At 41.4% G+C, this 26,850-nt stretch overlaps 1 protein-coding gene across 1 annotated transcript in view; it reads right to left on the reverse strand.

Moving 5' to 3' along the window:
* Window positions 1-7,708: 7,708 nt before the first annotated feature.
* The window catches only part of dym (dymeclin), a 54,512-nt gene continuing 35,370 nt past the window's right edge, over window positions 7,709-26,850 (reverse strand). Inside the window, exons 15-17 of the mRNA XM_037117710.1 lie at window positions 20,887-21,069; window positions 18,300-18,413; window positions 7,709-8,933 (exon numbers count right to left, since the gene is read on the reverse strand). Coding sequence (XP_036973605.1) covers window positions 8,784-8,933; window positions 18,300-18,413; window positions 20,887-21,069 — 447 coding nt within the window. The 3' untranslated portion in view covers window positions 7,709-8,783. The remainder of the gene's footprint in view (window positions 8,934-18,299; window positions 18,414-20,886; window positions 21,070-26,850) is intronic.

Below are 26,850 nucleotides of genomic sequence, written 5' to 3' on the forward strand. Positions count from 1 at the left end.
ATGTTTGATATCTCCTGCCTGCTACAGTTTAGCATGTGGCCACACAGAGTGGACTGAAAAGAAGGCAAAGGAGATAAACAGTGTGATCGAGGATGATTAATATTCTCGATAGCAGTCCTGGCCTTTACTATAATTTATTGAAACAGTGACTGCTTCCAGACAAGGGGTCATGCATATGCAATTAAAGAGGCTTATTCTGTCTGAACCACAGTGCCCGGAATAGGGTGAAGACAGTATGCAGGGAGCTCGTCATTGCTAAGATAAGAACAATAGAAAAAAAAAAAAAAAAAAAAGACAACTTTAATTAAAAAGATAGAGATGACTTATTTTTTCACCACTTGCACATCTGATATCTTGTCAGGGAAGAGCAGAAAAACAGCCACAGTGGTAAATGTCACTGCATAATTGAAAATTAAAAAAAAAAAAAAAAAAAATCCCGGGGAGAAAAGCGAGAGGCTGGATGCGCTTCTGTTTTAATTTTATTGTGTTGAGAAAAAAAAAAGAAAATCTACCATTTGTCAATGTCTCCAGTCGCGACTCCGCCATAATGAAACAGAGCGAGAAAGGAGGTGAACTAACAAATCAGTGACCCGTCCAGAATTACAATAATAGTTTCAGACCTGTCGCACCTTTTTTTTTTTCTTAACTGGCCTTTCGGTGAGGTCAAATGTCACTTTTCTCTCTTCTCTCCATCTAAAATAGAGCAAATGTGTTTTATCTCTGAGTCAGAAGGTCTAGTCACAATTCCTCTTAGTTCCCCCCCAAAGTAAAACTGAGCATAACGAGCCGCCGCTGACAGCTGAAGATGTAGCCGATGAAGGTCTGTAAAAGCTCATCTCAGGAGTTCACAAAATGAAACATTACCGTGTCAAGCGAACGGAAAATCTCCAGAAAATATTGGGCCGTGATATTACACCTCGGGGTGCAGGGAGAGACGGATACCGCCGCTACAAATCACAGAAATTGCCTCAACAGCAGGGAGGGCTCTTTAAAGAAAAGGAGAAACGCTAATGAATACTTTCATTATCGATTAATCGTTCGGTCTATTAACTGTCAGAAAATAGTAATACATTCCAATTGCTGGAGCCTTAGGGGGACGCCATCAAATTACTTCTTTGTTCAACCCAAAGATATTCACATAGGACAAAAATGACTTGAGCAATCAAACTGCGGCTATAAAGAACATGTTTATATTGAAAAGCAGGAGAACACACAATGTAATTGGAGGATCTTGCAATGATTTCCATGCAGGACAGTTTTATACACAGACTTCCATAAAGGTAAATTAAAGTTTTTTGAAGATCGACTTATTCAGCTAGATAAGCACACAGAAAGTGCTGAATGCAAATTCATTCTTTACAATCATCATATAGCTCCTCCTGCTAAAAGATGTTATTTATGAGTCGGGTCGGGTGCAGAGCTGGACCGTCTGGAGGAATAAATGCCCAGAGACACATCGGACTCTGCTCTGATCTGGAGCCGTTTCTGACAGTAGGAAAAGCTACTTTTGTACTTTTGGGATTATTCAATCCTGTTTATCAACCCGACTGCAGCAGCAATCCATAGAGGTGACCTCCACTGTTGGGTTATTACATTCTATAATGTTGATAGTTTGCTTGAATTGTGCCTCATGACCATAACATGAGAAACAGAGGGGGGAAGGGGGAAAAATACGGGAGAGAACCAGAGTCTCTGGTCTGGTGAGTGCTGAACTGAGTGAGAGTTGATCTGATCGCTAATTCAAAGAAATCTGTCTGCAGATGAAAATGTATCTGATGTTACTGAGGCATAAATGTTCACCTACAAGGAAATGTTTTAAAGTTTTTATCTCATTTTGTTTTGTCTCGTTCACAAACTTTCCAATCCTTGAGGTACAAATTATATACATATTATATCTCTAAGCACTGACAGCACAAAATGATATAAAACAAACAAACAAACAAACAAAAAAATGTAAAGATGTTGCTTTATCTTTAACCATGACTGGGAACATAAGGCAAATTAGCATTACACATACACAAAAATCGTATAAAGGAATGTTAATGTCTGTGCCCTGAGGCTGTGGTTCTGGACCTGGAGGTTGGGACACACCCAAGAGGTTGCAAGATATGTATGAGGGGGTGTGAGATGATTAATAATGTAGCAGAGAGAATAATTTTTAATGAGAATTGTGTCTTTATTTTCACAAGCGCAAACACGCAAGCTCATTAGGAGGCATCACAAACTGCCATGTTTGAAAGATGTAAAACACATTCTTCCTCCCACAAAAGAGAAGTTGAATTCCCAAGTAATAAAAATGAAACAACTGTTCAGTTCAGTAGACACAGGGGTTCTGCTGCTACAGCCTTATTTGGACTAGCACGAGCGGAAGCTCAGGTCGGCTAACATTAGCTAACTTTGCTACCATTACACTGGGTGTGGAACAGTTGAAATAGCAGCCTAGCTAAAAGTAGCAACTGCGGACTGATGGGTGAATCAAGAGAAGTGATTAGGCGCTTCGATATGAATCAAAGTGGTAGGCTACTTGTTAGCAAATTTTTATTTTAGAGTTAGCTTAGAAGATGCTGGTCGCTCTCGATGTGTTGAGACGTTTAGCATTTTAGCTAATTTAACGCTAGCAAAGCAGACATATTCAGCTAATTTGTTTTGAGTTGATTTAAGTTAACAGTGGAGATTAAAAGGGCAAAACTCCTGCGTGAATATGGCATTACCCTTACTGGCTAACACTGCTATCCGTTAAACATTAACCCACGCTACAAATGACCCCTTCGCTAATTCCTACAGACAGAGCACGCTCTAATTTAAGTGCAGGGTGTCGAATTAGATTGAGAACGCATGCATTGTGTTTTTTATTGTGTCACATATGAACATTACAATGATTTTTATCATAAAAGCAAAACAAAAATGTGTATATGTATGCAACATAACACACTAGAAATGAGACAGGTCAATCCAGTGAAGCTGCTAACAGACGATTAGAAACAGTACAGAGTTCTGTTACTAGAGAGATGGAAGCTTATCGCAGCCCGCAGACTGAAATGAATCACTAAAAAGAAACACCTTAATACAATATTAATCACTTTTAATCGATCCAAACTTTTCAAATGGATCAAAGTCAGACTGATGCATTGTGGAGCATAAGTGTTTTTCTTTACACCCCTGCAAACTCCCATCATACATTTACGTACTTGTTAAAAATGTATAAGTATCCAGCCGACTTTGTGGTGGCTGGCTGATATAGGGAATGAATACATTGTTCCAAAACCTCACATCAGAGAGGAAGAAACTTGTAATTCACATCATTTCTTTACCTGGACATCATCTTATGTGCTTGAGGTGTTTCTTATCAAAACATCTTTTCAGTGTGGGATTCGTCTCTATAAGCTACAGTTTGACAGTCTTTACTTAACAGAGGACACAGTAGTCTATAGATTATTTTACATTCACAATCCTTCAGTCTGGTTTTTGTTTGGGGACTCAATTTGTGACATTTTATCAGAGTAGCTGCAGGCCTCAGTGACCCAGTTCTCTTTATAGGCCATTAGTGTGAAACAATTTTGAATCTGCATACGTGTAATTGGTCTACATACAAGAGAGCCGAGGCTGAATGGTGATGGGAATGTCAGACAGTCTCTTCATTCCAGCCGACGCTTATGATGTAATTATGTGATTGCTTTTAAATGTGGTTCCGGACATTCGCGGAAGCCTGAGAGAATGATATCAGTATTTTTTGGTTTAACTAAACATTCCCCCGGCTTCACTATCATGCCAAAAATATCTGCTCAAACACGTCACTTCTTGAAACATTAAAATGTACCAGGCAGATAGCCAAGAAACCTAATGAGAACATTCGTGCCCCCAGAGGATGAACCATTTGCATTTTCAACACTCTTTTACAAGTGTTCCTGTTTTACATCACCCACAGGCAATAAAACATCAACTTTGCAAAATATACACAACCTCACTTCTTTTTCTGCTCAAGATGTGCAAGAAAAGAAATGCCAGTGTGTTGTGTTGTTATGGAAACGTTTGTGGGGCTTTTTTTCATTTTCATTATGTAACGTCCAGGGGTTTCAACTATGAGCTACCTGCAAATGCTAACATGCTCCCAATGACAATCATGTTCATAGCAGGCAGAATTTCCACAATTTCCATAAAACACCAAAATCGGCAACTAAAATCCGCCTGTGAAGACAGATTTGTGAGTCGATGAGTCTCTGTGTTTCATGTTCCCGACAGCCTCTGCAGTCTCATTTATCCACTTGTTAGCAACCACCTTCTTTTGAGACACAGTAACGCTTTTTAAAAAAAAAAAAAAAAATGAAAACATGAAGTAGTTACTGACAATTTTTTATGTCAGAACAAAACATGAAAATCTCAAGCTTGTGTTAAACACTGACTTCAAGACAACGGAACCGGAAATCTATAATATTGACTCATTTCCTGGTTTTTAGGACTCATTCTTGCCGCACTCAAAACCACAAATTTCAGCTTAATGATAGTGGATAACCAAAAGTATTAGCTTCATGCGCTGCCTGCGCAAAAATCTTGTGTCATTCCATAACGTAAATGTTGAGATTTGGAGCTGATGGTGCAAAAGTCTCCAAAAGATTCAACATCTGGGGACCATGAATTGCATAAAAATGTCAAGGTAATTCAAATCACCAATGCTGCAAAAATAAAAATCACCCGTTTCAGTTTCTCTTCGCGCAGCTTCTTTCTGTCACTTTCCTCTTGCGACGTGTTGAACGAGATTACTGCCAGTCAATGACAGATGACCTACAAAGAATTGGAGCAGAGCAGTTTGATAACTCAAAAATAGCAAACAGCTCCAGCTTAAAATATAAACCTGAGATAAGCTACACTGGAGGTACGTGTCACCTGAAGTATGTAAGTATGTTCTCTGGTATCTGGCAGACATCACATGTATTATTCAGTCTGTCGGTCTCCTCTGTCTGTCAATTTAGGTTTTGTTTTTTCCACTGATGGTCCAGCTTATTGAAACGCTGTTTTCATTCCAGTGAAGATTTACAGGAAGGAATGGCGGCGGGTGAAACTGAGCATTATCTGTTTGTGTTTATCTCTGACTCTCTGTGCTGTTCTCATGCTGTGAAGCGAGCTTCCCCCATGCTGTGACCTAAACCTCAAACTGTTGAGCCTAACGACCTTTCATTGTCGTTCCCATTAATGAGCTCCATGTCACGAGGGGCAACGAGTACAGAGCCACTTCGGTAAACTGGTCTCTGCCGCCCTACTTTTTTTTTTTTTACATCACTCAGTTGATGCCGATACGGGTTTAACCTCTGTGTCTGGAGCCACGCTGTGCTGGTAGACTGAGATGCAATCTCACCTAGACCTTGAGGTAAAATGCACCAGTCTCTAATAAACTACCCATACCAGAATCCCCCGCTGCATCCATCTTCTGGCTGTCACCTGAAACGGGAGCCCATTGTAAGGTGACCCCCACACCGTGAAGGAACAAGGAGGGCCATGTCACCTCTCCTCAACCATCTGGCACCGCGATAATGGAGCTGGAAGCAGGTGAGGGAGAAAGAGAGCGTCCGTTTGGACGGTTTGTCCTCGGGCACGCCGTCCCACTGTAACCTAGTGGTGACCCCGTGCTGAAAATGGGCCATTCTTTACATCAAATTGCATCCATTATATTGTCCTTGAGAATGAGAGAATTTCAGGCATGAAAATCAATACAATAGAGACGAAAAGCATGAAATTCTCTTGGGAAGTGGGAGCGCCATCGACACAGTGGGTGCCATTGTGCCATAAACTTTCCCCCCCGAAGTGGTTTCATGCCTCTGTTTCTGCTGCCTCTGCAGCAATGACCACAACAGGCAACAATAAGACATGACAGACACATACAGTGCTAATGTTTATTCATATTCTTTTAAAGCAGATATAACAGCATGTGACAGTTGGGTTTTTTCAGGCTGATTTTTCTACTGTGTCGAAAGCGCTGTGGCTGAAAGGAAGCACCGATGAAGCCCAGGAAGGAAACAAAATAGCTTTATATTTATAAACGCTGCTCTAGTGGAGTTACCTCGACCTGCAAAAAAAATTCAGTGTCACTAACTTACAGATAATCTAAAACATTAAACATAGAGATAGATGCTGTCTACAGTGGTGGTTTCTGACCAGGGAGGTGTGACAAGATGCATCTGGGAGGTTTGAGATGATAAATAAAGTAGAAAGAAAGAAAGAAAGAAAGAAAGAAAGAAAGAAAGAAAGAAAGAAAGAAAGAAAGAAAAAACAGTTTCTGCTGCAAACAATGACTCTTCTGTAATTTCTTTTTTCTATCTTAGTTTTGTACTTTATTACCTCTGGCAAGGAGGTGTTCACTCATGTCTGATAGTTGTTGGTTGGTTTGTCAGCAGAATTACACAAAAATTTCCCAACAGTTTATTACCGAACTGCGGTGGAGGATGGGTCTCAGTCCAGAATAGACCTCACTAACTTTTGATATTGATCTGGAAAAAAAGGGTTGCCTTTTTTCCCCAATATTTTCCACTCTGGTGGGATTGCTTGCAACAAGTGACAAAAAGATGTCGCAATGCATCATTTCAGGGGGAAAAAAAAACCACTTACATGAGATGATGGATAACACACATTAGATGAAATTAAAATTTCATGCCACGATTATCCCGGCCAAAATAATTGCAATCTACGATATTATCATGGTTATCATCAAAATATGCTTTAAACTTTTAACATGGCTTAACATGGTCTGTACGTTATCAAACATCGCAAGACATCTTTTTCCAAGTGACTCGTGAGGATATTTGTGATAGTGGAAATTCACCACAATCAATTTATGCTGCGTGTTTTTATTGTGATAAACTAAAATCCTAGATTATTTCAATCTCTATGTCAATCGCATGTCTCTATGCTATTTAAAAGGTTACCACCAACAGCCTGGTAATTCGTTTTAGCATGAAGAAGAATGGGGGAAAAAAGGAAACAGCTAGCCTAGCTATTTCCGAACGTGAATAAATTGGCTGCTAAAGCCAATTTAATAACACAAGATTATTTGTTCGAATTGATTAAACAAAAGAGTTGTTCATTAAGGAGCTTTATTGGTGCTATTTCTTCTCATCTAACTTTCTGGTAAACAAGAAATGGAGGACGCATAGAATAAAAAAAAAAAAAAACAGGAATGGCCGCCAAGCCTCACGGCCATGATATGAAAGCACGGCGTTGTCTTTCCAACATAATTCCCCTTTTATTATGTCCATGTTCTTCCATGAACAGTACAGTATTTCACTTTGCTTAATAACCATGACACACTTTAGTGGCTTTGATTTCATGTTTTTATTTAAACTCCTATTTTCAAAGTAATATTCGCCACAAAAATGACAGCTGTTGTCATATAATATGTCATAATATAAAGCCAGTTTTCCCACCTGGGAAGAGTCATAAGTATAGTACCACTGTTTCTTTTCTGTCATTAGCAGTAGCCATTTCAGTCCTGCTACCATTTACATTGAGTGGGGCTGGATATATATATATATATATATATATATATATATATATATATATATATATATATATATATATATATATATATATATATATATATATATATATATATATATATATATATATATATAAAACAAACAATATAAATGAAAATAAATAATTTAATACAAAGTCTAGTTAAACATGCAAATAAAGTGACAAATCAAAGAGACAACTGTAATTATCCACAGTAGGACAGGAGGTTTAATGACTTGTCCTAGTTTAAGTACTTGCCTTGGGTTACCATCAGGAATAAAAGGGAAACGACAAAGACAGGGGAGAGTCAAATAAATGGGCTGGAAGCAACAATGAAATCACATGAATCAAAGCGATGTGGACTGCTGATATTATCCAGGGACTGAAATTAAGCCTTAATTAAACTGTAATTCAATGTGGGTTATTGGAGGAAGCCACCGAGCAACGCTGGTGGACCCCGCGTGTGTTACCACGAAACAGACGTCTTTCCTGTTGGTTCTCTTTATCTGACCTGTATTTTTTTTTCTGTTTTTTTTAAAGCTCTATCAGGAACATAAATCTATTATACAAACCCGGCGTACGCAGAGAACAACGTAGATGGAAATAAAAAGCTTATTTATCAGATTAATTAGACCTAAAACGCCATATTATATAAGCTAATCATGAAATGAATGCAGTGTCTTCCAAAACACGTGGCCTGGCTTGAAAATTATTTCTTAGCATTCAGTAAATGCAGCTGTAACTTAATGTTTACCAGAGCATGTAAAACACTGAAAGGTGTGTGTTTTTAATTGACCTTTTCTTTTAAAAGCAAGAAAAACCGTAGGATTATCCGTCGCCAGTGTCCTGAGCGCCTCGCAAAAACGCTTTACATAAGAGATGTAACTGGGAACCAGGTGAAGCTGCTCAAATGTTAAATAGGTTATTCCCGACAGGACTGACTGTACATGAGGGGGTGCTACTGTGGGAACTGTTACACATGAAGGCTTCACAGTGTAGAAGCAGAGAAGTTATTGTGATATGAGGAGAAAAAAAGAGGTTGCGCTGCATAAAAAGAAAAAAAAAAATGCGGAAGAAACACCATTCTGTACAAGGTTGAGGCACTTCCAAAGCAGCGTGCACATACTATAAAGGGCAATGCGCACACACCCACCCAAACACAGACACACACACACACACACACACACACACACACACACACACACACACACAGTCTTTTTTTTTTTGTCATTCTCTATACTGAACGGAGATGAAGACACGCGCCGTCTGCAGCAGGTGTTTCAGCCGGAGTCCATGCTGAACAGCTCGATGCCGTGCGGGCTCCAGTGCAGGCCGACGCCAGAGTTGAAGACCAGCGACCACACGTAGGGGATGAAGAAATCCTCCGGCTGGTCCTCCTCCACATACTTGAACTTGAGCTCCGGGAACTTCTGTTCACATGAAATAGAGAAAGAGGGATGTTGTCAGGATGTCCAGAGGACAAAAGGAAGAGAACGAAATGTGTTGATCTGGATAAACATGCATAAAGTGCATAAAGACGTCTGCAGCGCCTCATCGAAATGATCGAGTCAGCTGGAGTTATACACACGGGGACTGTTGGTCTGAACATGGCTGAAGACATCAACACCACCAAGACGTCGCCTCCAACCACATCAGATATTCATGAAGAGCTGCGGCCAGTGGAGGGACGTCTCTCTCTCAGATGGATGGAGGTGCTAGGTTAACTTGTTCAGGCCTCTCAGTAATCACTTTTCATCAGGTACAGTAGCTCGCTGAGAGATGTAATTCCATCTGTCTGCGAGGTAAAATTGCTTACAGCTGCCGTCAGGACAGGTAGCACTCTGTGGTCAGACGACTGACCTCTTAAAAGGCTGGCTAATGTGCTTGTCACTCTCTGACCCCAGCAGGAGACTGGATATTGGCAGCTTCTGTTGGGCGAATAAAGCAGACTGTCACTAGAAACAAGCCAGAGATAAATGAGGGAACAGCTCCCAGGACTTCGTTTGCCTGATCTCGGTACACAACAAGTCAAACCATTAAGAACAAAAGCAATTAACGGAAGCCAAACATGAGCGTGTAACTTTACAGAGAAGCCTGTCAGCCATTGTGACGTTATTGTTCAAACCCTGAGTGAGTGCTGAGTAACCTGATTACTTGGTAATAGCCGCTAGACCCTCAAGCTTCAGCTTGTCATGACATGGCTTGTTAATGGCCAAAACACTCACTGAGCTGGACCGAGAGAGGTTATCAAGTTTATACTGTGGGGCCTCAGTGTTGATGATGTCTGGAGCTAATCCACAGGCAATAAAGAGGCATCACACACACACACACACACACACACACACACACACACACACACACACACACACACACACACACACACACACACACACACACACACACACACACACACACACACACACACACACACGTGGCTGTGGACTGGACCATCTTATGTATACTTACTATATTATACGAATTTAACGATTGGTGGGTTTGGCAATGGTGTTTGATTGACAGAAAACTGTATAAGCAACTAATAAAACTAAAATTATAATCAATTAATTGTTTTTACTTTTATTAGTAAAAATGTGAAAAAGTTTCAGCTTCTTAAATTGTGAGGATTTAAGTGTATTCTAACTCATCTGTAGATAGATGAAGATATTAGATATATTTTGGTTACGGGCTGTAACTACTGATTATTTTAAATGTCGATTAATCTGTTGATTATGTCTTTTGATCAATCAATTAGTTGTTTGGTCTATAGAATGTAAACGGTGAAAAACACTGATCAGTGTTTCCCAGCACCCAAACTGACGTTTATAAATGTTTCGTTTTTGTCCAAAATGAAAAGATGCTCAGTTTAGTATCATAAAGGAAGAAAGAAACCAGAAAATATTTGCAAATAAATCAACTATAATAACATGAATATTACAATCATCAATTTAATCAATACAATCCATTTTTAAAGCATAAAATACAAAAATGTCCCAAGTTTAAGCCTCTCAAATCAATATGATTAAAGTGTTTTCTATGTCCTTTATGATATAAAATATCTCTATTATATACACTAAGGCTGCAGCTAACAGTTCTATTGTCGATTAATTTTTAGATGATTCTCTTGATTAATGATTAGTTGTATTGTCTTTAAAATGTCAGAGAACTCAAAGATAGTCGGTTGCCTTCCATAAAAGCAGCCAAGATGCCAAAAAATATTTACAGTTAAAGAAGCTGGAGTCAGAGAATTGTGAACTTTGTCAGACCGATTAATCAGCAAAATAATTGGTAATTGATCGAATATCGTTGCAGCTCCTTTGTCTATTAAATGCCAGGATGTAGCTTAAAAAAATAGTCATTATAAACGTCCATTTGAGATGTCCATTATACCAATATCGACTATAACCTGGATTTTTATAAATTTAATTTTGCTATCATGCTAATAGTACTTCTTCTGCATCTTGTCAAAAAGCCCACAGATATTCAGTTTACTCTGATATAAAACATAGCATCGAGTCGACTAATCATTTAAGCTCTCTGTACAAGATACTGAGCTCCTCTCTGAAGTGTCTGCGTGAATCTTTTTTTTCCAGACCCGCTTGGAGCAAACACAAGCCCACCTAACAGCAGGTAGGTAGCAGCAGAGGAGCATCAATAATACAAGCATACCTCATTATATCCTCCTGTCTACACATGCAAGTATATACACACACGCAGCCAGTAATCAGTCTGCGCTGAAAGACAGACGCTGAGGGCCTTTATGCGACGGTCCCAGTCCGGTCTATTGAGTCCCGGCTGGCTCTATTCACAACCACACTATCGGTATCATAATGACACAGACAGAGGGGCTATGGGGGTCACAGGCCATATGCCAGGCTACTGAGGCTAGACCACACACACCAGCGCCATTGTGATGGCTAGACACAATGCAGGAGCTGTATTATCTGCCTGGTATTTGTGTGTAGGTGACTGTCTCGTAGACAAGCTGACCAACTCATCAAATGTGCATATGACACTGATAGCGACAGTTAACTCACCCCGGGCTTACTCTTACTTGCCAGAAACAATGATGTAGTGTTTTTTTATTTTTTATTTTGTCATTTTTAACTCGAGGTGATTTAGTTTTTTTTTTTTTTTTAGGAGCACAAACAAACCAAAAACAGGAGGCGGTGGAGCTGATTTATATGTCCTGCCACAATCATCATGATTAACGCAACATACTCCGTTATGCTAATTATGTCATTGAGATAATTAAAGCATTAATCAGCAAGCAAATACTGCTATGTCAACATATGTGGCATTATGATTAAGGAATTAAAAGTTTCCCCTCATTAATGTGCAAATATATGGACAAGTGCTCCAGAAACTAATCAGATCCCCTACATGGGGAACATGTGGTGTGAGCGGCGAGTGTCATGTAATGTTTTCAAGTTATTGTTTTCATAAGAACGCATCTATAGACAGACATGAGCTGCTGTGGCCATATCATGCCGCACATTACAGGTATCCATAGAGGCAGCGCACTAAAAAGAACAATATTTTCAGTTTATGTGTCTCCGTCAAACAGCGACTAGATGGCAACTGAATAGGAGGAGCACTTCATCATGAGGCCCCCCCATACTGCAGCCCTCACAGTTTACAGAAGGAATTGAAACAATTGAGAACTCGACTATAAGCACACAAACGGTTTTTCCTCAGCCACTAACGGCAATAAAGAGGGAGCATTTCATTTTCCTTAAAAGACATGCATGTACTTCTCCGGTTTATTGGGTCATGGAAAGGTTCATGTTGTAAAACCAAGAAACAAATTTGTTCCAATGACTAAAAGACAATAAAGGCTGATGCTGAGACTGAAACTATGAAACACCAGTGTCATCATGTCTTCTGAAAATACAGGCACTTCATACAAACAATTACTTACCAATAATATAAGATCACTGATGCAAAGAAAAATTAAAATAAAAGTCTGTCTTTGCCTTCTTGCGAATAGAAAGCTGAGAAGAATGATACCACTCTCATGTCTGTTGAATATGAAGACATAGCCAGCAGCTAATTAGCTTAGCTTGGTAAATAGTCTAGAGATATGGGGGAAAACAGCTAGCTAGGCTCAGTCCAAAGCTGACAGAATCTGCCAACCAGCACCTCTAATGTCATGAATTAACACGTAGAACCCCCCTGCTCAGAGTCGAGCACATAAACCCTCATAAAACCACAAACGGCCATTTAAACACTTTAAAGGAGACATATTATGCAAATTTTCAGGTTCATAATTTTATTTTGAGGTTCCTACCAGATTAGATTTACATGCTTAAGTGCCTTAAAGGCCCCTCCGGCTGAATACCCAGTCGACCTGATTGGTCGGCTTGCAGGCGCCTGACACAGGACAGCTGACAACAACAGAGCAGCTGTGCTAAATCAGTTATTACATGTCAAACTAGCTGCCAGGTATAAATTATGCAAATGTGAAACATGTTGACGTAGCGTGATGTCACAAAGTCACAGAGTTAAAGGACTGTGGGAGAGAGGAACTTCTGTTGGTGCGGACTTTGACCTTTTAACTTTTTAACAAAAAAAAATGAAAATGCTTAAAAGTTTTTCTTTTTAAATTCTATAGCCTACATTTCTAGGCTTTATGTTAAGCTATGCCTACTGTTTCCTTCGGCGTCTATATGTGCGTGGTTTGATCCAACCTAAGCAAAAGAGTGAATAAATGCATTTCCCTAACTATTCCTTAAATGATAAATGAGCCGTTAGTGTGGTGTCACATCATTAAAGCTGGCAGCAGATCATCTCACAGACTGTCAAGAGACTAAAAAGTAAAAGAAAACGATGCACCGAGAGCCACTAAACAAACATCATGTATCCAGCGGAGAGTTCGACAAGTGCCTACTGGAGAAGAGAATTATGAACCTAAACGACACTCCCTGGAGCACGTCTGACCGCTTTCACTAGATACTGAGCACGAAATGAGAAAAAAAAGATAAATGATCCTTGAATCACAATGGACAACATTTCTCCTCCTTCTTCTATATTAGAAAGAACCACCGAGGGATTTGGTGCTGCGGGAAGTCTTGGATATCACGACATGCCTCACAGCGAAATTTTCCTCTCTGCGCTTAAGTGCTTTCTGGGAAAAAAAAAAAAATCAGAGCATCTCCGGCCTGCCACATCCCTTCCCTAATATTATCTCCATCCCTTACGCTGTCTATACTGTGGCTTCCTCTCTGTACATATCTCCTCCGGCTCTCTGCTTTCCCTCCTCCCTCTCCTCTGTTTTTGTTCTCGGTCTGGCAGCTGTCTGGACCCACTTGGCCCGGGCTCATATCAGTTAGTTATGGGTCCTGGCGGGTCAAGCCCTCGCCCCTGAACACAGACTGACTGGCTGGCCTCATATCTTCTCTCAGGACTCTGTGTTCCCTTCCCTCCTCTGCACGCCGCTGTGCTGTCAGAGCTCGGCCAGACGGAGAAGAATGCGGCGAGGGAGCAAGTACGAGCTGACTGCACACAGAGTCCCGCACATACACGAGCGCCGAGAGAGGTTACATTTGATCAAATTTGGAACATATTCTGTAATCCAAAATACAGAATCACTGTAAACAAAGTGATCATAATGGTCATATGCTTGCAACAAGCACTTGTGATTTCAGGCTATGTTTCACACAATAGTGATACAGAAAACCCAGTAATAACAATAAGAGGAAGAGAGCGATCCTCCCCGATTGATTTTTTTTATGTCTGAACAAACTATATAAACAATGAATTGAAGGACAACACAATTTCATGCTGTTGGCAGGGTACGCCAAATATGAAGAAAGTGTTCTGGGGACCTTATTTCCTTGTGAGACGTCTTTTTTTTTTAAGTTAAGGAAAAAATAAATAGTTTTGAGTTTGTGTTATTACCTCATTAATACTGTCTGAATTAAAAATCTGAGTTTGAACTTCTCCAAAACTACATCGTGTCACTTTAACAACCGGTCAACAGAAGCACAAGAACAACGTTGTCGTTACGGTTAAAATAATCTTAAAATACTTAAGTATCTTAATTGCATCAAATTTAGTTAACCCCAGGACTCCATTGGTCCGTAGAGGCTTTAGAGTGAGAAAAAAAAAAAGCATCGACCCCGTGTTGTCAGTGTGTGGGAAAGTAATGCTGACCTGCCATCAGACCTCTAAAGGCCCAGGTACTGAGTAACAGCTGCTAAGTCCCACACCCACCCACCCCCTCCGTCCGGTCCTGAGGAGCCAGCAAGTCTGTAGGCTATCACTGCTCAATAAGGCAGATTTCAGCTGGTCGGGCTAAACAACACATTCCACAGGCACTGCCCATGAGAGCCACTCAGCCTCACACACCCTGAAACAACACACACACACAAAGAATGAGAAAGAGACGGTTGAGTGACGAGGCACCGACGATCGCCCCTGGGGTATTTACCACCTTCTTTTAACCCTTTCTTTCAGTTGGTGCCTCATTTGCATGTCCACGTCTTTGTCTACGCGCTTTTTAAGTCCTTTAAGTAAACAGGCTTTTTGCAGACTTCTATCGACAACGCATCCCCCCCATCATCGCCCCGAAAAAAACTGTTTGGTCAGTAAAATCTACATAAAATTATTTACTTTGCAACGGTCAACTCCACCCGACTAACTGATTTTACGGCGGTGGATTTAAGCTGTGTCCACACTAAGACAATATGACACTATGACAATGCAGTCGACAGTTGAGAATGACTTGGGGCCACGCTTTGTGTCCATGCTGAAATCCTGGCAGGAAAATTGTCTTCTTTCTTATCACTGTATTGACAGATGTCCATTAAAGCCATCATTTAGTGAGGAAACAAAGGCTTAACACGAAGCTACTCGAACCAATAAACACATCTTTTCTCTCTATTTCAGCCTCTCTGTCCTGGTTTAAAATGCTGTTTCTCAATCAAAACTGTCATCAGAGTGTATAAGTCTTAAAATGCTGACGTGGTGATTCTACAGTTGAGACAGAGCTTTCGCACAATGATGACATCGGCTGCTGAGTGAAGTCTGTGTGGCAGTAAAGTTTAGAGGGACTTGGTGTCACCTCCAACTTCCTTTGTGATTGATCATTTTAAACGTTAATACGGCCGAACACAAAGCACAGCTGTTTTCATTAACCTGTGTGACTTCATCACGGCGGCGCAGCAGCTTGGGATTGATTACTGGTAAACAGGTAGTGTTTATGAGCAGGGGCTATATAGCTTACACTGTCTGACAAGACAAACAGGAGAAAAATGTAAATGAGAACAGCTGCACTGTTGTCGCGAGCGGCAGGGTGTCCAGTCGCGGTCGGCCGTGTGGCAGGAAGTTCGGTCGTCTCTGCCTTTATTGACAGCACAGCTTCTTCGGTGATGTCTTTCAGTGGCTAAAGTGCATTGTGGGTAATAAGGCGGCGAGTCTGAAAAGCACTGCACTCCTTTAACACTGTTGGACTCATTGTGGACAGTTGAAAAACAAACGATCCGAGCCACTGACTGACATCACTGTAGGCAGTTTATCAGACTGCATACAGCTTCCTCTGGAGCAACACAAGATTTCATAATAGTTTCTTTCAAACATATGCAGTAGTACTTCAAAGACCTGTACACACTATGAGGTGTAAAATTGGTGGAATTAGCCTTCAACCCGCATTTATGTGATCTCATCAGCTGTTGCCGGGACCATAAAATAACGATTTGGTCGGCTCAGATGTTGTTTGTGATGCTAATTTGTTCTTTTTCATCTGAAAAGAGGACGAGAAGAAGAGACTGAGCTGTTGTTGTCTCACGTGTTTCACTGTGGGTGAAAGTTTTCTCGACCTGGAAAAAGCGATTTAAGTTTTTAGAAATTAGGCTTATTTACATACGTATCAAAAAGTGTCTGTGCAAAGATGCAACGTGGCGGCATCTTTACATTTGCTCTTGCTTTGGCCGTGAGGGAGGTAAGGCCAAATCAGACAGGGAAAGGAAGTAGGATGTTTAGCCAGTTTAGCCATCTTACAGTTGACATGGCTTCATGAATCCAAATTTCAACATGGCACTTCTAAAACTGACCATTTATTGGCTTTTACAGCATTCACCAACATATACTACACTACCATGTACTGCGTGCACACTCAACCGACTGAGACACCACTACTCCTTCGAAGAGCCTTTACTGAGTAATGACCAACTTATCGATGGTTCCACACAACATTAATCCAACCTATGGATTTTTCAGCATTGGGAGCTGAATGGCAGAATGAGCTCATAAGATGAGGGGAAGTGCGAGGTGGAGAGACAGCTGTTTGTTTGAGCGATGGTACCAACGAGGCAGCGGGGACTTCTCCCCGAGGAGACATTGCCCAGATACTCTCTTTGCTTCATGTCACACAGCAGAGCTGGAAAGCACTCAGATGGTGGAGGGTCGATGTGGGACTCAACGGCACTTTTGTATGGAAAACAAAGCCTGGCACACATGGGCGCACACTCATTGACTCGGGATTACTTTCATGATTGATCATTCTGCGCATTATTTTCACAAGTAAACATTCAGTCTATGAAATGTCAAAAAACTTGCTGTATTTGTATTTGAGTCCCAACTGACCATCTTTAAATTGCTTCTTTGGTCCAACTAACAGTCCAAACCAAAGAACATCCTTACATCTAAAAAGCGGGAACAGGCAAATGTTTTGATATTTTTGCTTGACGCACACGATAAATTGATTATCACAATAGTTGCCTATCAATTCACACAAATGGTCATCTGCAAACACAGACACTCAAACGCCACACTCGCACATTTTCCTGCATGAGCGTGTGCTACAGGTGCGGCGGCCTCGCTGAAGGACATGGCAGGGTTACGCACACGGCTCCATGTGTAATTCTACAGCTCTACGGTCGATGGCTACATTAACGCTCGGAGGTGCCGAGACAGAAAGAGCACATGGACCCGTGACCGCACGCCATCCCTCTTCCACATCGGCAAGCGAGACAAATGCCTCGCAGCCAGCCGCCAAGTATAGAACATGAAACACATGATGAAACATGCAATTAAGAGCTTCTGCGCTGGTGAGGAGCGGAGTGGGGAGACCGCTGGTTACATATTTCCTCACTGATTAATGGTGGAGCACTGGGAAGGGCGGGGGTTAGCGAACCCGCCAGGAGTGTTGGGAGTGTTGGGTAACGAGGAGTGGTGGCAGATTTATGTCTCTTCCCCCCCCCCGCCAACACCGATCTTATGTGCCCATGACAAAGTGCCCCCTCGTCCCCCATCCCATCTCCTTGAAATGTCATTACATGTTCGCATGTAGCAGGCCAGCAGATATGGAATGAAGATGGGCATTAATGCTAATGAGAACTGGGCTTTAGCCTTTTGTCTCATGTCCCAATGGCTCTTTCCATCTTTCCCTCGCCCCAGTCCACATCCTTATCCCATACCTCTCCCACTCTCACCTGTCCAGATAAACTAATTCTCTGTGCTTCACCTCCCCGGGACCAATCCACCAAACCTCGCAGCCTTTGAAAAACACACTGTACCCTCAGCACGAGCGCCTTGATGTCCAATATGTACCAGTTCTTTCATTTTCAGCCAGTCTCATATTTCATTATTCCCCATCTCTGTACTCTCCATCTGTCCTCTTACTCTGTGTGTGTGTGTGTGTGTGTGTGAGAGAGAGAGAGAGAGAGAGAGAGAGAGAGAGAGAGAGAGAGAGAGAGAGAGAGAGAGAGAGAGAGAGAGAGAGAGAGAGAGAGAGAGAGAGAGAGAGAGAGAGAGAGAGAGAGAGAGAGAGAGAGAGAGAGAGACGGAGACAGATTTACCTTCAGTCTGTCTGTGGGCAGCGCCTGGGCTCCTTTCATGATGACCTCCTGAACCCTCTCGACTGACAGGTCACTTCCAGCCTGCTCCAGACGCTGACTGAAGAAGCCGATCACCTAAAAGTCACAGGAGCAGAAACAGCCAATCACAATACAGAACAACAAATTGGCCAAAAATACATTTGGTCTGAGATGATTTGAATTGCAAATGTTGTTTAGTTTATGGTTTTAGAGAAATTCAAAATCTACGGAAATCAAAATCTATAACATGGTTTTCTTGCCACAAGTTAGATGAGAAGATTGATTTTGTATCGGTTGGGAGACAGTTAGCTTAGCCTAGCATAAAGACACGGAGAAACATCTAGCATGGCTCTCTTCAAAGTAGGGCCGCGGCTAACCATTAATTGTATTATTGATTAATTGACAGGGTCAGAAGGGACGTCTTCAAACTGCTTCTTTTATCCGACCAACCGTTCAAAACCCAACGACAGCAAATCTTTATATTCAAGAAGCTGGAACCAGCGATTGTTTCACATTTTCACTAGAAAATGATTTATTGATTTAATTGATTATAAAACAGTTGGCAATACATTTTCATTCAAGTACAACGGCACCAAAATCAGCCTCCCAGCACCTCTTAAGCTCTACTGTTAACACGTTTTCTTTGTTTAATCTAAAACTAAAAATGTAAAAACTTGTTGCACACTTTGTACTTAGTTTTTCTCTATCAAGTTAAATTCAAAATGGATTTGTCAGATACATTCCGACTAACATTATTTAGCATTATATCATACAGTTTAATTGTAAAATAGAGCTCAAACATATAAAAAACTATTGGTTATGTTCTGTGTTTCTGTAGGAAAATAAAGAATACTGGCAGATATACACGATGTGGTGTATTGTTATATCGCTACCATCCTCGTGTGAATATCAGTACAGAGCTAAAAAAAAAAAAAAAAATTTAAAAAAATCCAGGATTGGTTGGGGCTCTATTCTTAATCTTTCACCATTAAATCCCGTTCCTCTTTCTAAACACACAGGATCTCGTGTCGCCTTGATCTCACTGAGGTTTGATACCGACTCCCAGTTCTGTCATGAAGCTCTTTGACTCTTCTAATCCCGCTGTTTGGAGCCGTCACATTGATATTGCAGCAGCCACACCCTATATGATGACACTGGGTGCAATGTGGAGATCAAAGTTTGAGCAAAATAGCAACACGCTGCATATAGAAGGCTCCGTTCTGTAAACAATAACACTGGTGAATGTTACAACCTGTTAACAACGTGACGGGTTGCTGACAGAAAGCAAGACTTGTGTTTTTAATCTACGTTTCACATCAACAGCCACCAGCCTACGCAGGGACGCAGAGTTAAATACATAATAATTCATACACAATTCATGTAACGTGAAGCAACTGTTGAAGAATCTTAAAATATGTGGATAAAAAGTTGTAAAAAAAAAAAAGGGCGATGAAACCGTGAATTTTGCTTCGAGAAAGCGCACAAATTCAATATGCTACCAACACGGGCTCGGCTCACGTGCCTGTAGGCTGCACACTCAGAGAGTACATACATACAGTGTTTCAATTACAAATTCACCATCGGGTTCGAGCGTGTTTCGTCCCACTTAAAAGAAGCACTTCACTGGAGCTCAAATTATCTGATGCCTTCTGGGTTTAAGCCCAAACAAGAGATCAAGGAAAGCTGCGTTTCCACTGCTGCGCTTACGTTCTTCCCCGGAGAAATGTTTGATATTTGATAATTAAAAAAAAAAAAAAACAAAAAACTCTAGGTATTACTGAGTCTTTTTAATGCTCTCTTTTTGTCAAACCAACAGTGAAAAATGCGTCTACAGGCAATGTTTTCTCTGCTCACGTCCTGCGCTTTGAGAATTCAAACACGCCACTGCCTACACGAGCACCGTGTTAGTGTGTGTGTGTGTGTCTGCATCTATCTAATACTAATCTCTTCATTAACTCTGAAGGCCTCCCATATGGGGTTAATTTAGAGGAGCAAAGCAGCCCCTCATCCTGAATCTCATGCTCACACACACATGGATTTGCCAGCACAGGGAAGGCTTCGGAGGATAGCCTTAGGGAGACTGACTTAACCGAGGGATTCTAGATAGCATGCTTCCCTCATACTTATGGATAACAGCAAAGCCCATGGCAATGTATGCAGCAACCCCCATCCACTGCACGTACACACCCGTGCACACCAAGGCTTCCTTTCCTCCTCTGCACGACTAAAACAGCGATGAATGACAGCCCTCTCTCACTGTGTTCCTTCCTCGCCCATACACCAAAACACTCTCGATGAATATTTGACACGGAGCCTCTTGACACAAGGGGACTGATTAATTCATCAATACTACTTAAGCTCACAGAGCTCTCAGCATGCGTCACGGCAGTCCGACTGCATGCTATGTTAACGATGCAGTTCGGGGGGGAAAATCTGTTTGGGGAAAACCACCTTCATGTATGGAATAATTACAACAAATCAGGCAAAAGCGTGTGGGGAAAGGGCTCCGACATTCAAGTTTCTCTTTATTAACTTTCTGGTATCTGGGTGGAAAAAAAGGCAGACTAACCGTGTCCAGGTTCTGCATGATGTCCTGGAAGGACGGGTGCGTCCTGAACTGCTCAAAGAGCTCCCTCTTGTAGAGCAGCGCGTACACTAGGTTTGGGTTGTGGTGGAGTGAGTTGCTCAAGCAGGAGTTGATGATTTCCAGCATCATGCGGATCACCTCCTCAATCACATTCAGGTCCTGGGCCTGGGGGAGAGGGAGGATGCAAAGGTTAATTGGCTTCCCACTACACTGGTTTCACTTATAATGGTGTATTTGAATGATTGGCTCCTGATAGATTGATCAGCAGGGGGGAACAGAGAGGCGGAAGAAAAAAGATGAGGAAGAAAGAAAGGAAGGAAGGAGGAATGAAAGATGCGACTGAAGTTGTCAGCCAACGTCTTAGCGAGGGGTCAGATGGGCGACCTTGTAAGCCACAGATCAGGTCACGTCACAGTGTGTTTCCTCCCGGGGCAAAGACAACTGTCACTAGTGACAGGTGACAGTACGGGAGAGGACAGGGTTGTGTGAACGAGGGCGGGGAAGACAAAGCTGTCAAAAGCAGGAACTTGAGCACAAGATCAAATCTCTAAAGGAACAATAAAGGAATAGTTTTAGGAAATGAAAATTTCTGCTTTCTGGCAAAGAGTTAAATGAGTACACTGACACCACTGGCATGTCAGTATCAGAGCCCCACAGATGTATCGGTTGGCAGATATTGGCCTATCACAGATATATCAGTATCGGTGTACATGGTGGACCCTATATGGGCTGATATTGAAAAGTTGTTTTTGCTTTTAAGATTATATTGCAGAAAAAGACATTTTATATATAATTGTCCTTGAGAGGACTCTTTCAATGCGGAAGCCCTGAATGACCATGCACCAAACATTATTTCCTCCGTTTTCCCAAGAAAACTTGTGACTTTTGTTTGTTTTCTTGAAGATCATCAGATTATCACGTGATAACAACTGCTGTTTCCCCAAGATCACAAGAAAAAAGTTGCTGAGATCTTCAGATGGCGAACTTTGTTTTCCCGAGATCACAAGTAAATCATGTAAGCTGTGGAACTTCGTGGACACCTAGAACGGTTTGATGTCTTTGGGATTTTATGTGCCCCCAAATATGTTCCTCCAGCATTAAAACATGTTGTAGTTTTAGCAAATCACCCCTTTCAACAACACTTCCTGTTATTCTTCAGCAGTTTAGAAATGGTGTAAACAAGTCTATACACTCCACCACTGAATTAGTTCGGTGTAGTTTTATAGGCTGGTGTAGAGGTCTTTAAAGGCCTGTGGAAAACCTACTAGAACCTGAATAAGAGACACCTGTTCTGAAAGGGGCCAAATAGACCAGAGGACAAAAAGGCTCGATCCAATTTGTCGACTCAAATACAGGGTTCCTGCAGGTTGGAACTGTCAGATTTAAGACTTTTTAAGACCTTTTTAAGAAAATTTTGAAATAAAGTAAAGCCCTACACCAAATATGATAAAGGCTCACAATAATGTGTGTGATAGCGTGACTTTGTTGGATATTTTTAGAAGCTAACTGGTGTTTTTCCGATTTTGTGTGTGACACCAGCGCTTTCACACCAAGTGTGCCCAAGTTGAGGGTCCTCTTGCAGAGTGTACACTGTGCTTCAAACTTCATTATTAGGTACGCTTTTAAATCAACTGAATTCTGGCCGTTCAAGCCCACACTTGTTTCATTTACACTTTCCCACAGTTGTAGCAGATTCCACTGTCGAAGTCTTTCCGCAAACTGGCTAAGCGGACAGCGATAAATTCCGACCGGGCTGTTGGCAAAATTCCACTTCCGTTCCTGGATACTTCGGAAAGAAGAACAACATACGGCGCTAACTGTGAACACATTTCCTCAAAACAAAAAACAAAATTTAAAAAAGGTGACAACGGAAACAGTAAATGAACATAAATATTTAAGACCTAACAAAATGTAATTTAAGACCTATATGCAAAATATGGACGTATGTAAGACTTTTTGAAGCCCAAAACTGGAATTGTCAAATTTTTGACTTTTTGAGAATCTTTAAGACCCCGCAGAAACCCTGCAGATAGAGGAACAACATCAACACTGATCGATCAGATTAGATTGAATTTATCTTAGAACTCAGTGTGTCTTGGGTCCTCAATACTGGGTACCAAGTGTACTCTAAACAGATGGACAAACCATCAACCTTTGTACTGTCGCTTGGTAGTTCCGGGAACATCACTGTAAAATCAAATTGGACAATCTACGCTATTGAGAGAACGGAGATTCTATCACACATTTCTCTTCATTTACTGTGCTGACAACAATGTGTCTGCAGACACGGACAGACAGACAGACAGACAGACGCCATCGCGACGAGATAACGTCCCGTATGGCATGCTCCATGGTGGCACAGAAAGGAAATGGCACAGAGACTGTGGGAACATGAATAATCTTTAAAGAGGAAAAAAAGAAAGAAAGAAAGAAAAAAAAGAAAGAGGCAGCAATGAATGAAGATATATGATTTCCCGTGGTGTGACAAGTGTGAAGCAGAGCTCTGCAAAAATCTATCATGCGCTGATAGTATTATAGATAAGATCCCTCGATGATGAAGTCAGTTTCCAAAACAATCTAAAAATACTAAAAAATGAATAGAGCAATGCTTCACCTCACTGATAACAAACAACATGGCAGCACCGTGTAATGGTTTTCATTTGCCGGAAAGCAAAACAAAAACTGACTGGCTTACAATTTTGTCTCACATAAGGGTACCTGAAAAATCATGCCATTAGCTGCATAGACGCTCATTTTCCCTTGAGAAAAAAATGTGTGTGCTGTGAGAACACTGTATCTACTGTAAGTTGGGCAGAACAGAGCGAAAAGACAGACAACCGCTAAGGAGAAGCTGAGACAAGAATGCAGACTAAGAGAACGCGGGAGTCAAGAACATTCAAAGCGGCTTAGCTTAATGCGATGGTGGACTAATGAAATAAGTAACTAAGTCCAGTGGTAGAATGACCACACTGTAAACATACACGGGAAAACTCTCTAACCTGTTTCAGCGCTGATCCTGTGGGTGTGTGGTTAGCAGAAATAGAATGGCCTAGTCACAGTGAAAAGATGGATGCCTGTCAGTAAAAGTGATTCCAATATGTATAAACTGAAATCCATTTTGATTTTACGGAAACGTTTGACTTTTTTTGACTTGTTCTTGGACATTCTAGCGTCGAAGAATACATCTGTAATTCATTTACGTAGATTTACATTCTTCATTGTATCTATGTTACAACAAACCTTGAAAAACAATATGGGATTGAGCAGTATGTTTTTTTTTTCCGTATCAAAATATAGACTAACTGATTATGGAAACGAGTAATGGTGTGCTCCACTGACATCCAACATCTCAGAGTTGTCCGCATTCCAATACAACAAGTCAGGATGCCAGGTCTAGCCAGGTTCGCCATTGTTTGCCATTGTTAGCAATACCAGTTGATTAGAGCATATAACATTATATTTGGAAGCAACTTGTCTACAGATACAAGTCGGACAGTACTGTGTGCAAGACTAATTAAAAAAGCTGTTAATAAGCAGAGCAGCCAATCCAATCCAATCTTGGATTTTGAGGTCAGGCTCACAAATCAGACTTCCTGTTGATATCCCACACAAGGTAGTTGAGATTTCTGAGCTCCCAATTCAAAAAGGAATGCACCTAACGTACAATTGTGAGGTCCCTGTACATCAGTATTTCCATTTTCCGCCTCTTTATACTCCTACCCAATTTATTTGATAGTTCAGTCACTAGTTACTTTGCAGGTTTAGATTATTCAGTGTTCACTGTCTCTTTCTCTTGAAGTGTAACCAATCAGATTGTAATAGACAACAAATGCAGTGCATTTCAAATTACCTTACTGCCAATCAGACAAGATCTTCAACTTGAACAGATGAGGTAACCACTGATTCAGATGATCTGAAAAATGCTGGATACCCAATCCTATCATCAGCCAACACAACACACTGGATGATACATCTAAAAACTCTGCACGAGCACTTCCACTGCAAGTCACTTAAAACAATAAAATGTAACTTCCAGGAGAAAGATAGTTGATTCTTTAGTCTTATCCCAAAATCATCAAATACTGATACTTTTCGGTGGCAGCTCAGGTTGGATGCGAACCCAAAACATCAGTATTTGTCGACCTGAGTATGAGACTAAACATTCAACTCTATTCCTCACGCAATTTACATTTTCATGCTTTAACCTATTAAGAAATAAATAATAAAAAATATTTCATCAGAATGAACGTCATCAGCGGGCATTACATATCACATCAGCATACAACACCATGGCGTTATAGGAAAAGCAAAGGTGTTACTAATAATATTAATGAAGGCTCTGTTCTATCCAGTGTTCCGGTAAGCCATGACAGTGTGACAGACTATGTACTATCGATCGTGTTGTGACAGCAGCTTAGGGGAGGGAGGGAATACCAATCATGGAGTGGGACATTAAAAAGATAACACTGGGACACTTTCCAACTCTGGAAATATAAGAAAAACTGCACGACCGCATCATCGGAACAGCTGTCGGATTGTGTGAGAGATAAATCTTTAAAAGCTGAATTGAGCGGTTCAGCCAGTTGGTCCGAAAAGCTTCAATCCCCATCTTTTCTTTACAGGAAGCCTCGCCTTAGACAGTGCTCATCAGCAACTTCCTCTGGGGGTTACATCCTGACTCGTTTCAGGCTTGAAAATGAGAAAAGTGTATTCCCCTGAAAGTATTGAAATTCCTGTAAAATACATTAGAATAAGGTGCTGAGCAAGCCCGTTTAATCTTTAATGTATGGATGTATAAATCAGTGGAGCTTTATTATAAAAACACGGGGTTCCTCTGCAGTAGAGAGGGTAATAACGAACATTCCTTATCGGGGGAGGGTTAATTTTGATGACGAACATCATTGTTCTGATGATGACCTGTTTTGACCAAGAATTTCCTAATACCAGCTAAAACCAGACTCAAAACAGCAGCTCAGCGAAGCTGCTACGGCAAGCTGATTGGAAGCTGAGATTCCTCTTCCAATCTGGGCTAACCATCTGTAAGAGAACTGCATGTGGTAGCATTTCATATTCCATCTTCGCTGCCCTGCTTCGGGAACAAGTCCTTATCTTATAAATAACTTTGCTTGCTGTGTGGCCTTTTTTTTTGCAGAGCCACACATAAGCACATGAACACACAGCCTGAAAGTGGGCAGATGGATTAGGATGATTGTGAATAACTGCATTGTGGTGCGGGCTGACCATGAATCAGTTGCCATAATGCATTACATTGATTTAGCGGCCGAAGGTGTGCGCCACTGTGGAGCTTTAACAGGCAGATCTGAGGCAGGAAGTAGAAGGCAGGAGAGCCGGCTATAATGAGGATTGATTGTGCGTCTGGAAGCAGAGGTGGCTCTCGGGGCTCGACTCCACTGCCTGGCTAGACCTGCTCGACTCTGCTCTTCTGTGGCAGGCCATAATTAGACGGAAAGCAGGGACAGATATGGGCGACAGCTGAGTAGGAGGCAGAGGAAGGAAGACAGCGGCGAAAAAATGGAAGGAGGAGAGAAGAGGCGGGGGGGGGGGTTTATTGATGGAGAAAGTGAATGCGACGAAAAAAGGAGGAGAGGAAGGCAAGAGTAGGAGTGAGGGATGCCTACTGGTGTGTTTGTTCTCTAGCACTGCGCCCAGCTTAATGAGATTAGCCTGGCAGGGAAAAAATGCCACACTAGGGAATTCAGGTCACATGAAAATAGGCTAGCTAGACGTCTGCCTGGCCCTGTGTGTATGTTTGTCAAGTGGATGAGATTAAGAGGTCCATGGTCTACTTGAAACCCAGACAGGATTTAAATATATTGGCTCCTCCTCTGCAGCCTCCCACCTCTTTTGCACTTGTTTTTCCCCCCAAAAATGCATCCGCTAGACCACCACTAAACACCTGACATGTGTTTGTATGACGCCATGAAA

The sequence above is a fragment of the Acanthopagrus latus genome, chromosome 12 (assembly GCF_904848185.1).
Source record: "Acanthopagrus latus isolate v.2019 chromosome 12, fAcaLat1.1, whole genome shotgun sequence".
NCBI lineage: Eukaryota > Metazoa > Chordata > Actinopteri > Spariformes > Sparidae > Acanthopagrus > Acanthopagrus latus.